Genomic DNA, 14,030 nt, shown 5'->3' with positions numbered 1-14,030 from the left:
AAAAGGGCTGAAGCATCATCAACATGTATGAGAAAGGAAGAAAATGCTGCCTGCTCTCTTTTCCCAGGACACTCTGGTCCAAGCAGGCAGGAGAAGGCCAGTGGCACTGGGCAGAGAGTTGGGGGCTAAGACAGGTCCACAGCTTGTCTGATGCTTGGCTGGTCCCAGGACACAGCGTGCTTCTCAGATAGACAGTATCCCTTTCTGGTAAAGTGAGAGCAGAGTTGGGAAGGAGGAGATACAACCCCAATGTGCAGAAGTCATGAGATAATAGAATTGGTCAGTTGGGTGGAAACAAGCAGAAGGGTGGGTCTCCAGCAAGCTCACCTCATGTTAGTCAATCTCCAGCTTCAGGACCTCATAGGCAGGCAGGACATCCCTGTACTTCCAAACACCTGCCCACAATTGGTCCATGGACTGGAGCTCAGGAATCAAAGCATCCCAACGGTCTAGCTTGGGACACACCAGACACTAACATAGCATCTGTTTCTCTGAATTTATTTCTATTAATTTCCACAGTGATCTTCCATGAACTGTTAGGTTCATTTCTGATGAAATGAGCTGAGATATCACATCCGTCAGCATGCCTGCCCAATAACACAGTGTTTTGGTCCCTCAGGGTCTTTGGAGCCGCCATCTTCTTAACATCGACTTTGAACATGTTCATTCCTTCTGCAGCCAGAGTGCATTACGGCTGTGTCATGTGCGTCAGAATTTTGCAAGGTCTAGTGGAGGTAGGAGATACTTTTCTTACGGTTTTCGATATTGCTGGAGACAACACGGTTTTTTAGAAAATTCGACTTCTGAAGAAAACCCCCTTCACTCAGTTTTCCTATCTTCCATCTTGTCCTTCTATCTCAGCTCTGGTTATGCTACAATTATGAATACCTTAATTAAAATGCTTGTGTGATTCCAAATTTACACACAATAAAGGATCATTTCGTATAAGCACAGAATTTCAGATGAGCCAAGAATGATCTTAGACATAATCTAATCTGACACCTTTCATTTAAAAAATGATGAAACTGAAGCCCCAAACCTATAGTTCACATAGCAAGGGCTCTTTCTGCTAAAACAATGTAAATGGATGTATTAGTATATCTGTAAATTTCCTAGGTGTATTCTTACACAGAGATTTAACTCATTGAAGGGGGCAGCATGATATAGACTCAGAAGGTAAATATTTTGGACTTTGCTGGCCATATGGCCTCTGTTGCAACTACTCAACTCTGCCGTTGTAGTGGGAAGGCAGTCAGAGACAGTATGTAAACAAATGGATGTGGCTGTGCTCCCGTAAAACATTTTGAACACTGAAATTTGAATTTTATGTGACTTTTACATTCCAAGAAATATTCTTCTTCTTTGAAAATTTTTTCCTCACTTAAAAATATAAAAATCGTTCTTAGCTTAAGGGCTGTACAAAAATAGATGGTGGGCCAAATCAGGCCATAGTTTGCCAACCCCTGGTGTAGAGCCATGTTTCCCAAACTCAGTCATTCACCTCTAACCTTCAGCACTTTTCTCATATCCGGGTACAATTTTTACTATTATTTACCTATGGCTTTTCCCCAGATCAACTCACTTAAAAGCAAAAAACAAAAAAACTTCACCCTAAGCAATATCTTTGAAATCATGGGTTTGATGTGCTAGCTACATTTTTTCTAAAGCATATTAGAATACATATGTAACAATTAAAATTAAAAAGCTATGTTGTTGTAGCACCTCAAATCCAACTCTAATCCCACTAGAGGGACATATATCACACTTCGGAAAAATACTGATGTGATAGAAAGAACATGCTATTAGCAGCCATGCGGACTACGGTCTAGTCACTCAATGGCTCTGAGGCTGAGGTTCTGTATCTTGAAATGAGAGGCTAGATCAGCTGATTGTGGAAGTCCCTTTCTACATTGATATTCTACAATAATATGAAATATAAAGACCCTCTTCCCTATTCCCTACCATGCTTACATTGGAACTGATATTTGAATCTCAGCATCTGTGCTGCAAGTCAAAACTGCTGACACATGCTATTTAGTATTATGATTTGAGCTTTTGTATTGTAGCCTGTCTTAAAGAAGCAGGATTTTTTTTTTTTTTTTTTGGTGTGGAAGATTTGCCCTGAGCTAACATCTGTGCCAGTCTTCCTCTGTTATGTATGTGCAATGCCTCCACAGCATGGCTGATGAGTGGAGTAGGTCCACACCCGGGATCCAAACCCATGAACTTGGGCCACCATAGTGGAGCACATGGAACTTTGACAATTTGGCCACAGAACGGGCCCCAGCAGGATCCATGTTTTAAACACAAACAGAAACTAAAATCAAATCAGATAATCTATTTTCAACCCTTTACCAGGGTGTGACCTACCCAGCCTGCCATGGAATGTGGAGTAAGTGGGCACCACCTTTGGAGAGAAGTCGACTGGCCACAACCTCTTTTTGTGGTAAGTGTACTAGAAGCTTCAGTTAGGAATGCTTTTCGATTCAAGTAACTGAAAATCCTACTAAATAGACTCAATTTTTCCCCCGTAACAGAAGTTCAAAGATGAGTGCTTGCTGGAGTTGGTTCTGCTGCTCAATGATCCACCCAGGGTCTACACATGTTCTGACTTCATACTCTGCTGTCCTTAGAGTGATAGCTTTTTACTCTCTTGCTTTTTCCTCATGTTCACAAGATGGCTGTCATAGCTCCAGTCATCAAGTCCACATTCAAGGCAGAAAGAAGTGGGGATAGGTATCCTACCCACATCTGTTCTTTTCATCAGGAAAGCAAAAGCTTTCCCAAAACCCTCTAGCAGCCTTCCACTTATGTTTCTTTGGCCCTAATTGTGTCATATGCTTTCCTAAGTGCAGAAGAGGCTAGGAAAGCAAGTGCCTAGGGTTTCCAGCATCTTTAGTAGAGAAAGGTAGGAAAGAAAGGATTGGAAGTGCTTGTTGGATCAGCCAACAAATGATATTTGCCAAGGTCAAAAGTGGAAGAGATAGAATCATCAAGTCCCCCACTCTTTTTTACAGATGGGGAAACTGAAACTAAAGTTTAATGTTTAGTTTCACTGAAATGAAACTAAAGTCCAATGACTTGCTCAAGATCAAAACTACTAAGTCATGGGGCTGAAGCTAGACCACCTAATTCTTGGTTCAAATTTTCCTCTCTACACACTACCATGTACACATTGTCATAGAGACTTTTAATTAATTTTTGCCATTATATTCCAGATAAAAACAAGATGGAGACCATCCATCTTAACTGAAAGTGAGCTAGCGGTGCCTAAGTAGTGATGTGACTTTAATTCCTGGGTCTCCAAACGTCACCTTGCTAAGTTTGCCTCACTCCAAGCTATTCTTATGGGACTGCCCGCTCTCTGTATCTCTGGGAGTCATCAGCATTCTGAAGAGTCTACCTAGGTAACAGTCAACAATAGAACGGACACGTGTGCTGCTGCTGTCAGCACAGTTGTAAAATCTATCTTCAAATATTTTTTTATGGGGGATGGAGCCTAGGAAGACTAAAGTGCCTTAGGCCACAAAAGTCACAGTGGGGCCCAGACAGAGTTAGCATCAGCACTTAGGTCTGTCTGATTTTTCAAGCTGGCACGCCTTTCCTAAGAGAAGCTCACCTGTACTCCTTATTGGCTTCCTCTTTATTTCTGTGAATATTTTTATTTATTTCTTCCTCTCTCTTTCTCTTCACCTTCTTTAAGTACTACTGCTACTACTAGTAACAATAATAATGAAAACGAATCCCTGGGAATTTGGTGTGAAATATTCACCAGTGCGTCTATTTTGTGCCTAGTTTGGAATTGGATGTTCAGCTGAGATGTCTGTACATCTTTAGTTTTTCTTGTCCTCAGAAACCGTTTCTGTCCTCTTGTTTGCAGTTCAAGATCATCTCCACCCTAGTACTGACCTTATACCAACTCTAGAAGAATGTAAGATTCTGCCCCAGCTGACCTTGTGAATTGTCAGATCCTTGACCTTATTTTCTTTGGATGGTTTATTTATAAGCCCTTTCATTTTGATTTGCCAGCAAAACAAGAATGACTAGCAGCCACTCCCCATTCTTAGTATCTTTATAGCCCGAAAAGGGCTGATTTAAGAAATGGTTTGACTCTCAAGGAAAGTTACCTGATCAAGGTCACAGGGTTTATTACATTTCCCTGCTAAAGTGTGGCCTTGGTTTCAAAGATCAGCAAAGAGAAAATGTCATTAGAAGAATTGCCAGGCTTGGGTATTATCAGTGCTTGCACTCAAAACGTTTTGGAGTCGGAAGAGACTTTAGAAAACATCTAGTCACATCCATTGTTTTATAGTGGTGAAAATGGAGGCTCAGGGAGGAAAAAAAGATATAATTTCTCACAGCTAGTGAGGACAGAACTGGGGACTCTTTGCCACCCCCAATTCAGCTATTCACCCGCTCCAGGCCGTTTAACAAACATTGGAGGGCTTCCTCTGCCCTCATGGTAAGCACACAGGGGTCAGGGCGCAGTCTGTTCCCCGGGGCGACACCCATTGGGGTGCACTCAGGAGCTGTGAGTGTGATGGGAGATTGTGTTCCAGCCATGTCTGGCAGGATGAGGGAGACTTTGTCTCATAGACAGGGAAGAAGAGTGGTTTAGGTCAAGATGTGAAGTTTCCTCAACAAAAGAATGCTTCTTACTGCGAGGAATTATTGGGCACTGCTGAGGGGAGGAGGCAGGACTGAGTTATTAAATATTTAAAGATAAAGCCTTTGGATTCTTACAGACCTGGGTTCGTGTCACTCAGATCTGTGTGGCCTCAGGCAATTTACCTCCCCTACCCCAGCCTTGGTTTCCTCCTTCTGAAATGGGGATGATATTGGTACCGAAGTCATCGGGTTGTAAAGAAAGTTAAATGAGATCACGGGTCCAGAATATTCAGCATGGTATTCGGCGCATGGGAAGCACTCAATGCATCTTGGTTGTTGCTGGTTAGTCCCTGACCCTCCCTGTCCTGGGCATTTTTTTATCTCCTAACGTGGAGCCACCCACACCTCACTCCCAGGGTATTTGGCCCTGGACAAAGACCACCTACTCTACACCCACAGTGGAGTCAGGCCTATAGCTCTTTCTAAAGGATATGCGCCAGAATGCCTGCCTTATAGGTTTGAGGAATTCTGAGGTAAGAAAAAAAAATTGTGCTGTCATTCTGCATGTGACAGTAGTGGGAACAGTTGGCATTTGTATGGCACTAATTAGAGCTTACACAGTATCTTCACATGCAGAGTTTATTTGCTCCTCAAAACAACTCTGGGAGATAGAGATTTATTCCCTTCCTCTCTCTGAGGAGGATGATTCAGAGAGATTGAGAGGCTTCCTCAGGCGTCGGGATGTTCAGATTTGGGATTCCAGGTTGGGCCTTTCCTAGCCAGTCAGGCCCAGCTTGAAAAGATGGGGTTAATCTCCTTCTCTGGAAGATCCCCAAGCTCTCATTTCCTGAAGGTCTTCCTCAGCATTGGATTCTGGGATACAGAATTTCCTTTGCTGCTCACTTTTTCTGAAGCAAGGGTTTTTTCATTCACAACCCAGAGGGAATTTCAGATAGTCATGTTTTGATTCGGTTAATATTTGTTGGGAGTTCGCAGGGCTTGTGTTTCTCCAGCAGATTTCATGGAGCTGTAGCAGATAGTGGAGGCCGGGTCACTGCCTCTAGCCCTCATTATCTTGTCTAGACAAGATAAACATCCACAGGTAGGTGAGTATTTACAAGGTTAAGTATTTACAAAGTAAGAAATAAGCTTCAGAATGTACCCATTCAGGAGGTTGGTGGAGACAGAAGCCATCCTGGTCATCCTGCCATCCTGGAATTAAACTATTACCTGATTAAAGAAAAAAATCAAGACTAAAAAAGCATGATCCTTTTACTAGTTTGAAGCCCCTCACTTAAAGACCTGGGTGATACTCCTTCTGAACCGTGAGCTCTGAAAGAATTCACTTGCTGTCTTTAGCACCCAATATTGTGCCTGGTTGAATTTTTCAGATTTCTCTTAGATTTTTCTCATGTTTTTATTCTATCCTCTCATGTAATTCCAAATTGCTGTGCCTGAGCGATCTTTATCTAATCCTCCCATGGCACCTGGATGAAGTTAAAGGACATCCTGGTGACCTTTCTCTTCTGGAAGCCCTGTGTTAAGGAATACTGGGTGTTTGCCTGTCCATTCTGCACAGAAGCATTCTGACTCCTGCTCAGTTTGATTCATCCTCAGCTGCATGAACTCTAAATGGGAGGAAAGGCCTTATGACCTTTGGTAAGTTTCCCTCAACCTTTTCTTGTTCTAGGTTCCTATGCGGGAGCAGTGATTGCCATGCCCCTGGCTGGGGTGTTAGTACAGTACATTGGATGGGCCTCTGTCTTCTACATTTATGGTGAGTGATTTGACTTTCTGAGTTCCCATGGTTGACTCGCAGAGATGGTATTTTACTGTATAATGGGGTTGGCTAAGAGTTTACCATATGAAAATAGATATTAATAAGACAAGTTTATCATATAAATGGAATACTTGTCTACCTAGGATTCATTTAACGTTTATATTAAAGTAGAGTTTCTTAATGAGCAGAACATTAGCTTTCTTTAAATACCGGTTAGTAACAACAAGGAAATGAACAAAACACTTTTCTCTTAGCTGAACATAGTGCCGTTTGAGAATATTTTGAAAACTGAAAAATTTAGAGATGGGAGAAAAGGAGACCATATCATCAAGTCTTTTGTTTTTTAACTGCAGGTATGTTTGGGATTATTTGGTACGTGTTTTGGCTGTTGCAGGCCTATGAGTGTCCTGGAGCTCACCCAACAATATCCCATGAGGAGAGGACCTACATAGAGACAAGTATAGGAGAAGGCGCCAACTTGGTTAGTCTGAGTGTAAGTATAGACGGATAGATGAAGACTTGCCTCTTCCTTGCGAGAATTTCTCTCAGTGATTGTGTTGTCCTCTTAAGAAAAATAATATATCAATATATTCACTAAAAATCTCATGGTATTTTTACTCTCTAGAAATTTAATACACCGTGGAAAAGATTTTTCACATCATTGCCGGTTTATGCAATCATTGTGGCAAATTTTTGCAGAAGCTGGACCTTTTATTTGCTGTTAATAAGTCAGCCTGCTTATTTTGAAGAGGTCTTTGGATTTGCAATAAGTAAGGTAAATACGTAGATGCTTCAAATGTTCTTGAACTTTAAATCTCTTGCTTCTACTGAGAAAATCTTTGCATGATACAGTAATTAAATTGCTGATCCTAATTCGTAACAGTTCTGTGACATCTAATACCCTGGAGATCAGACAATTTACACAGTCTGTGCATAGTATACATAGCTATTTAGTTTCTTCTTAGAAAAGATCAGCGCTGTATTAAGCTGCTTTTAAAGATTTATGTTCTACCTGATGGCAAAGTGTTTTTGAAGCTAACCCAAGGGCTGCACGTTAGGCAAGGATAAAAAGATAACAAGATTTGATGGTGAGACTTTTTTCCCTCTTATAAATGACATAGTGAGTTTCAGTTAGAACCTTAAAGCTCATTTTACAGATGACCCTTCTCTCCGTAATGGCGGTTGTACTAATAACGACCATTGCTTCGTATGGTCGAGAAAGAACTTTTTTCAGTTTCCCCAGCCATTGTCATTAGGTTGTCTGTGCTTCGGGGAGAAAGGGTGTGGATGGTTCTCATTTTTTTATTCCGTTCTCTTGTGTAATTCCAAATTACTGCGCCTGAGCAAACTTGTCTAATCTCCGCACGGTACCTAGATGAAGTTAAAGGGCATCCTGGTGACATTTCTCTTGTGGAAGCCCTGTTTTAAGGTACACTGGGAGTTTGCCTGTCCAATCATGAAATAGTTAGGCCTCCTTCCTACAAGGGAAAGGACAGCAGCCTAGTAGAGGTGGATGTTCGCACAGGTCCTGTCGGAAGTCACCATGGACGAGCTAGTAGGGGTGAGTAACAGTGGCCGCCATCAATGAACACTCACTCTGTGGCCAGTGTAACCACCACGCGCCAGGCACTGTGCTGGCGCAGGGGCCTCTGTGATGAGTAAAAGTCATCTCTGTCCTCAAGGAGTTTCCAATCTGGTGGAGGAGACAGGTCACTACTTAAAATCATTCACTCATTCATTTTTCACTTATTACAAAATTCAGGCCTACCTGGGTCCTACATAATTAGGTTATTAAATTTGGTGGTGGGGGGGGTGGTAGAGGTGGTGGGGGCAGGGAATTAGGGATGTACCTCTCTCAGAAGTAGCTAAAAATATCCCCTTCTTTCTTTCCATTCTAGGTGGGCCTCTTGTCAGCAGTCCCACACATGGTTATGACCATCGTTGTTCCTATTGGAGGACAATTGGCTGATTATTTAAGAAGCAGAAAAATTCTGACCACAACTGCTGTCAGAAAAATCATGAACTGTGGAGGTACTGTGGACTTCATGGACGGCTAAACGGCTTGTATAAAATGAGATGAAATTGAACTTCAGAGCATAGTTTGGGGGTTATTTCTAATCACTGGAAGGGGTCTTAAAGGCCCCAAAGTCCATCCCCTGGCAGATACTGAGTGTCCATCACACCCCTGCCAAGTGGTCATCCACCTGTGCTTGTGTAACCTGAGATACGACATAGTTCATCAGTCGATACACACCCGCAACTGCAGAAATCCTTCTTTCATTTTCTCTTAAGGCAAAGCACCTGATTGATTTCCTGCTCTGTATATGTTTACTGTCTCTCCTTCCCATGCCTCCTTCCACACACATAATCTTTTGCTTGTGTAGTTTATTCTCTTATCTCCTTCCTCCCTTTCTACATATACACATGTTTTGGTAAGAAACAGAAAAGTATTTTCTTTGAATAGTTTTCTTTCCTCCCAAGATATGCTTGTGCATGGAGTGAACACACACACACACACACCATCTTCTTTTCTGCTTTATTTAGTTCCTGCTTTATATTTTGGTTTTGCAAAGACAAAGTGGAAGTTTGGTAATTTTCCAGAAGAGGTAGATGAAAGTAATTGTGAACCCCCACAGCGTTCATGACTGCTCACCTTTTTCAAACCCTTCACTTTCTCCATATTTGTTTTGTTTTACTTTTAGAATTAGCATTTACTGAATGCCTTCTGTGCCAGACACTAAGCTAAGATCTTTACACACATTATCTTATTTAACCCTCATAACCACATTGTGGAGCAAGTTCTATTATTAAACTCACTTTACGGTGAGGAGACTGGGGTATCTTTTTGCTGAGGAAGGCTGGCCCTGAGCTAACATCCATGCCCATCTTCCTCCACTTTATATGTGAGACGCCTACCTCAGCATGGCATGCCAAACGGTGCGATGTCCACACCCGGGATCAGAACCAGTGAACCCCGGGCTGCCGAAGTGGAACATGCACACCTAACCGCTGCGCCACCGGGCTGGCCCCTCTCCCATCTTTAATAGTAATTTAAAAAACCCTCTTCATATGCCTTTTCATGTCAGTTTATATTTTGACATAGCAGGACCAGTGAGCTCTACGTAGAAAATTAAAAAACAACAACAACACAGCAACATTTTGCTTATATACAGAGATGCTAGGCTAGAGATAAATACGTGAAGACAGGGTTTGGTGCCATCACTGAATAAGTCAGATTGATATGGATATAATGAAGCACTTGCATGATCTTCCAGAGGATTTTAGTTGGGTTCATGTTTTCTAAGAAGAAATATAGAGGACATTTCTCATCTGAGAAAGATCACACATTTCGTGGAGTCTGTCACCTCCTTTTCTTTCCATAGACAAGAGACATTGCTGCTAGAATCATGCAAAGCAAACTGATCGTCTTAAGATGTGATGTTCTATTCTAGTTCATTCTGAATCAGGGCACATTTCCAAGGTCTTCAAAGGCAGATGTCAAATCCTTGTACCTCCTTCTACAATACACATAAAGTGTGACTGAATGAAAAATTCTAGTCTGGCTGAATTGGTTGCCTATGTGAACTTCAGATTGTTTTAACATGAAATGAAAATTTTTCTCAGGTCTTTAAATGCTAATTCTGTTTCTCTTGTCAGCTCTGAACAGGTTCACTTTCAAGGATCTCTTGATCACCCTGAAGTTCAAATTTTATCCTTCAGTTCTTGAAACATACAGTCATATCTCTTGCATTTTCATTGTGGATAGGAAGCATTTAGGCTCTCAATTGCTTTTTCTTACTTTGGAAATCTACTGAATATTTGCAATGATTTTTTTTTTTCCAGCAGATGAGCTGCTGTATCATTTGTAAGTCTTATTCTTCACCCAATGTCTTCATTCTAATTCTTTAGAGGAATTAATATTCTGGTACAACCTTTGTTGAGTGTGTTACGGTAAAAGAAGTTTCAGCCAGATGCCTTGGTGTTTCAGATAGTCCACTGTGAAACACATAGAGTTAGTACATAAAACACTAGCAACTTTGTCCTATGTATAATTTACAATGTTGAAACAAAATTAACAAGTAGCCATGGGAGAAAGCCCACAATTTAAAGGGCACCACTACTTCCATACTTTCATTTGATCCTTTTTAGATAACCATCTAAAAAAGTTATTGATCCTTGCCCTGTTTCTATGATAATTTTGAGGAATTGGACTCAGAAAGGTAAGTAATTTACCATGGTCTACAAAAAGTGCTTTAGTTTGTATTTCAACCTAATTATCTTGATTCTGTGTCCCATTTTCTTTCTTTTGCATTAATTTGTTAAACATTGTTTATTGAGTGCTCACTACATGCTAGCCAGGCTCTGTGCTACTACACGGTACCTTCTTGGATAACACCACAGTTTTGTGGGGGAAGCAGAAACACAAATGAAAAATTATAAGGCAATATTGAAAAGTTTTATAAAATGAAGAAGAAGCGGGAGGAGATGTCAGCTTCACTCGTAGGTGAGGGGCAGGGTTGTTGCGAAGCTTCCTAGAGGAACTGACATTTGAATTGGAATTTAAAGGATTTTAAAGGATAGTAAGATTTCTCCAGAAAAGGAGAAATAAGTGGTGGGAGACGAGCATCCCAGGTGAAAGAGCAGCTTGTGAACATACATTAAGGCCATGAAACAGTGTTGTGATTGGGAAATAGCTAATAGATTTGTGTGATCGCAACAGAGGGCTTTCTATGGGCTAGGGGCAGTGAGCAGGGCGGCGAGGGCTGGCAGAAGATGAAGCTGGAACAGCAGGAGAGACTTACTAAATAACTATGTACTAATAATGTGGAACCCTTGACAGAAGATTTAAGCAAAGGAGCAACTGATCAGATTAGTGGTTTAGAAAGATAGTCATGTGAAGAATGGATCAGAGGAAGAAGAGATGGGAAGACCAATAAAGAAGCTATTGAAGTTGCCCAAGTGAGAGGTCATGGGGCCCAGGACCAAGACAGTGGCAGAGGAGGGGAAAGCAGAGGTCGGATTTGACAGGTGTTTCTGAGGTCTAACCCACAGATTCTTATGTGAAAACTGAGGAAGAGGCAGAAGTCCAAGATGATCCCGAGATTTCTGTGTTGAACTTTTGGTTCCATTTGTTGAGCTGTGTCCATGTGCTGGTGATTGTGCTCAACACCTTATATACCTAATTTCATTTAATCTTGCGGTGCTATGAGGTTATATTATTAGCTCCATTTTTGGGCATGAGGAATCTAAGAGGTGAAGTTACTTGTGCAAGGTCACACAATTAGTGATTTTTGAGGTGGAATCTGGACCCAGGCCTATCTGACTCTAAAGTCTAGGTTCTAAGCACAGGTGAATAGAAGATTCATTTAGAGAAGACGACAGAGCATGGTGGTGGTGATGTGGCAGTTGTTTGCTTTGTTTGTTTAGCAGTAAAAAAATAGGGAAATAGAGACTTGATTTGGGCGTGTTGTCTTTGAGGTAACTTTAGGACAATCGTGTGGAGATGTCTGAAATCAGCAGACATTTCCAGTATGAAGCATCATTTCATTGTCTTCTGCCTCCCAGGGTACATTATATACCTGGAAATCGTATTTATATCATCTTTATTTCTGCTGTTGGCCAAACTTGTGTGTGTGTTTTGATGAGAAAGAACATCTTCATAATTTCCTCATCCTTTTTTATTGTGCTAGATTCATTTGTTATGAACAGAAAGTACTTTTGTCCTGATGTGTTTTCTTTGCAAATATCTCTTGGCTTTTATAAAGAGGCCTGAGAGCTTGGTGAACTGCTGAAAGGAAAGGATTTTACCTTATGTTTTATAAGCAGTAAGGCTCTGCTTTTTGTTTCAGGTATTCACTACAGCTTTCTGGTCACTTTTGGCAAATAAATATTAGAATGCTGTCATTTTATTTTTCTGTGAGAGAGAACTTACGTAGTCAAAGGAGAATAATTGACAGTTTTAGTATTTAGAAATGGCGGTGGGAACTACCCATGAAATAGTGGATAATAGATATCCTTCATCCCAGAGGCATCATTGGGACCTGCTGGGAACATTCAGGGTTCAAGATGCACCAGGATAATGCTGGAAGGCTCACAGAACACCCAGGTAACATTAGCATGGTCATGTAGTCAAGAAACACTCAGGTAATGTAAACACTATACCAGGATGTATGTACTAAAAACTTAGGTCTGTGGAAATAGAAATAGATTCTTATTTGATAAATTCACAAACTTGAGCTGACCGACATGAAAATGACCTTTTTTTCCTGCTGTTTCCATTCACAGGTTTTGGCATGGAGGCAACCTTACTCCTGGTGGTTGGCTTTTCCCATACCAAAGGGGTGGCTATCTCCTTTCTGGTGCTTGCTGTAGGTTTTAGTGGCTTTGCTATTTCAGGTAAAGTGTCCTTTGGTTTTCCAAATCTTTTCAATAGATTCAGCAAGTCTTGGGAGGAAGGAAGGACAGGCTATAGTAGCACCTTCCTTTAGTAGCCAGGCCATTCCCAAGAAGCAGAGCCATTAGCTAGAGACTTTCATTGAGTGGCCATAACTTTGTTAAGATTATTGAGCACTGGGCTTAGGAGCCCAGTGAAGCTGGGATTGTCCCTACTTATCCATCTTGGAAAAGACACAAGGTGCAGGTGACCCCCCACCCCCCACCCCAAGGCATGGGCAGAGATCCAAGCCTGTGTCCTGGGTGAAGTGGCACTTTCATACTTCAGCACCAGGTCACCCTACCTAACAGAAGCTCTTGACATTCTCGATCCTCACCTCCTGTACAGAACTGCTAGTATTAGCTCAAAAGTCAAATGATGTGGTCATTTGATAGAAAGTCATAGAATCCAAAGTTTTTAGAGTGGAAAACTTCTTTAGATTTTGTCTCCTCCATGGCTTTCATTTTCCAAACAAGGACATGCAGGTCCAGAAAGGGAATGTGGCTTTCTGAATAGGGTAGAGCAAGAAGTAAGAATAATAATGACGATGGTGGGGTCGGCCCGGTGATGCAGCGGTTAAGTGTGCACATTCCGCTTTGGCAGCCCAGGGTCCACCAGTTCGGATCCCAGGTGTGGACATGGCACCGCTCATCAAGCCGTACTGTGGTAAGCATCCCACATATAAAGTAGAGGAAGATGGGCACAGATGTTAGCTCAGGGCCAGTCTTCCTCAGCAAAAAGAGGAGGAGGAGGATTGGTAGCAGATGTTAGCTCAGGGCTGATCATCCTCAAGAAAAAAAAAATGATTATGGTGAGAGCTAATGTTGATGAAGCCCAGACTCTGTGCCAGGGACTATTCAGAGCCCTCTATGTGTATAACCCGGGTAATTCTCACAGCGACCCTCGAGGGAATCAGTGGTATCAGTCTCCCATTTGACAGGAGCAGAAACCAGTCTGCTGTGTGTGAAAGGCCGGAGTGCTACCATATCATGTCTTATAAACTTCAGAAGCTCCTTATGCAAATCTGGATGAAAAAGTAAACTTCTATTGTTTTTCTACTTTTAAAGCATAATGTGATGCTAAAAACGATCACTTACAGAACATTTGACATATATTGCATCTATCTCATGACATTGTGAAGCAAGTAGTAATGCCATTATTTTACTGATTAAGAATCTAAAAACTCAGAAAAATTGGGCACTTTCTTTC

The 14,030-nt window shown here is 41.6% G+C and overlaps 1 protein-coding gene across 1 annotated transcript in view; it reads left to right on the top strand.

The window, feature by feature from the left end:
* The window catches only part of SLC17A8 (solute carrier family 17 member 8), a 39,518-nt gene that overhangs the window by 20,154 nt on the left and 5,334 nt on the right, over positions 1 to 14,030 (top strand). The window contains exons 4-10 of the mRNA XM_046646814.1: positions 620 to 734; positions 2,359 to 2,446; positions 6,299 to 6,385; positions 6,742 to 6,881; positions 7,014 to 7,163; positions 8,287 to 8,419; positions 12,674 to 12,784. Coding sequence (XP_046502770.1) covers positions 620 to 734; positions 2,359 to 2,446; positions 6,299 to 6,385; positions 6,742 to 6,881; positions 7,014 to 7,163; positions 8,287 to 8,419; positions 12,674 to 12,784 — 824 coding nt within the window. The remainder of the gene's footprint in view (positions 1 to 619; positions 735 to 2,358; positions 2,447 to 6,298; positions 6,386 to 6,741; positions 6,882 to 7,013; positions 7,164 to 8,286; positions 8,420 to 12,673; positions 12,785 to 14,030) is intronic.

The sequence above is a fragment of the Equus quagga genome, chromosome 19 (assembly GCF_021613505.1).
Source record: "Equus quagga isolate Etosha38 chromosome 19, UCLA_HA_Equagga_1.0, whole genome shotgun sequence".
NCBI lineage: Eukaryota > Metazoa > Chordata > Mammalia > Perissodactyla > Equidae > Equus > Equus quagga.
This window is presented reverse-complemented; position numbering and strand designations above follow the sequence as displayed.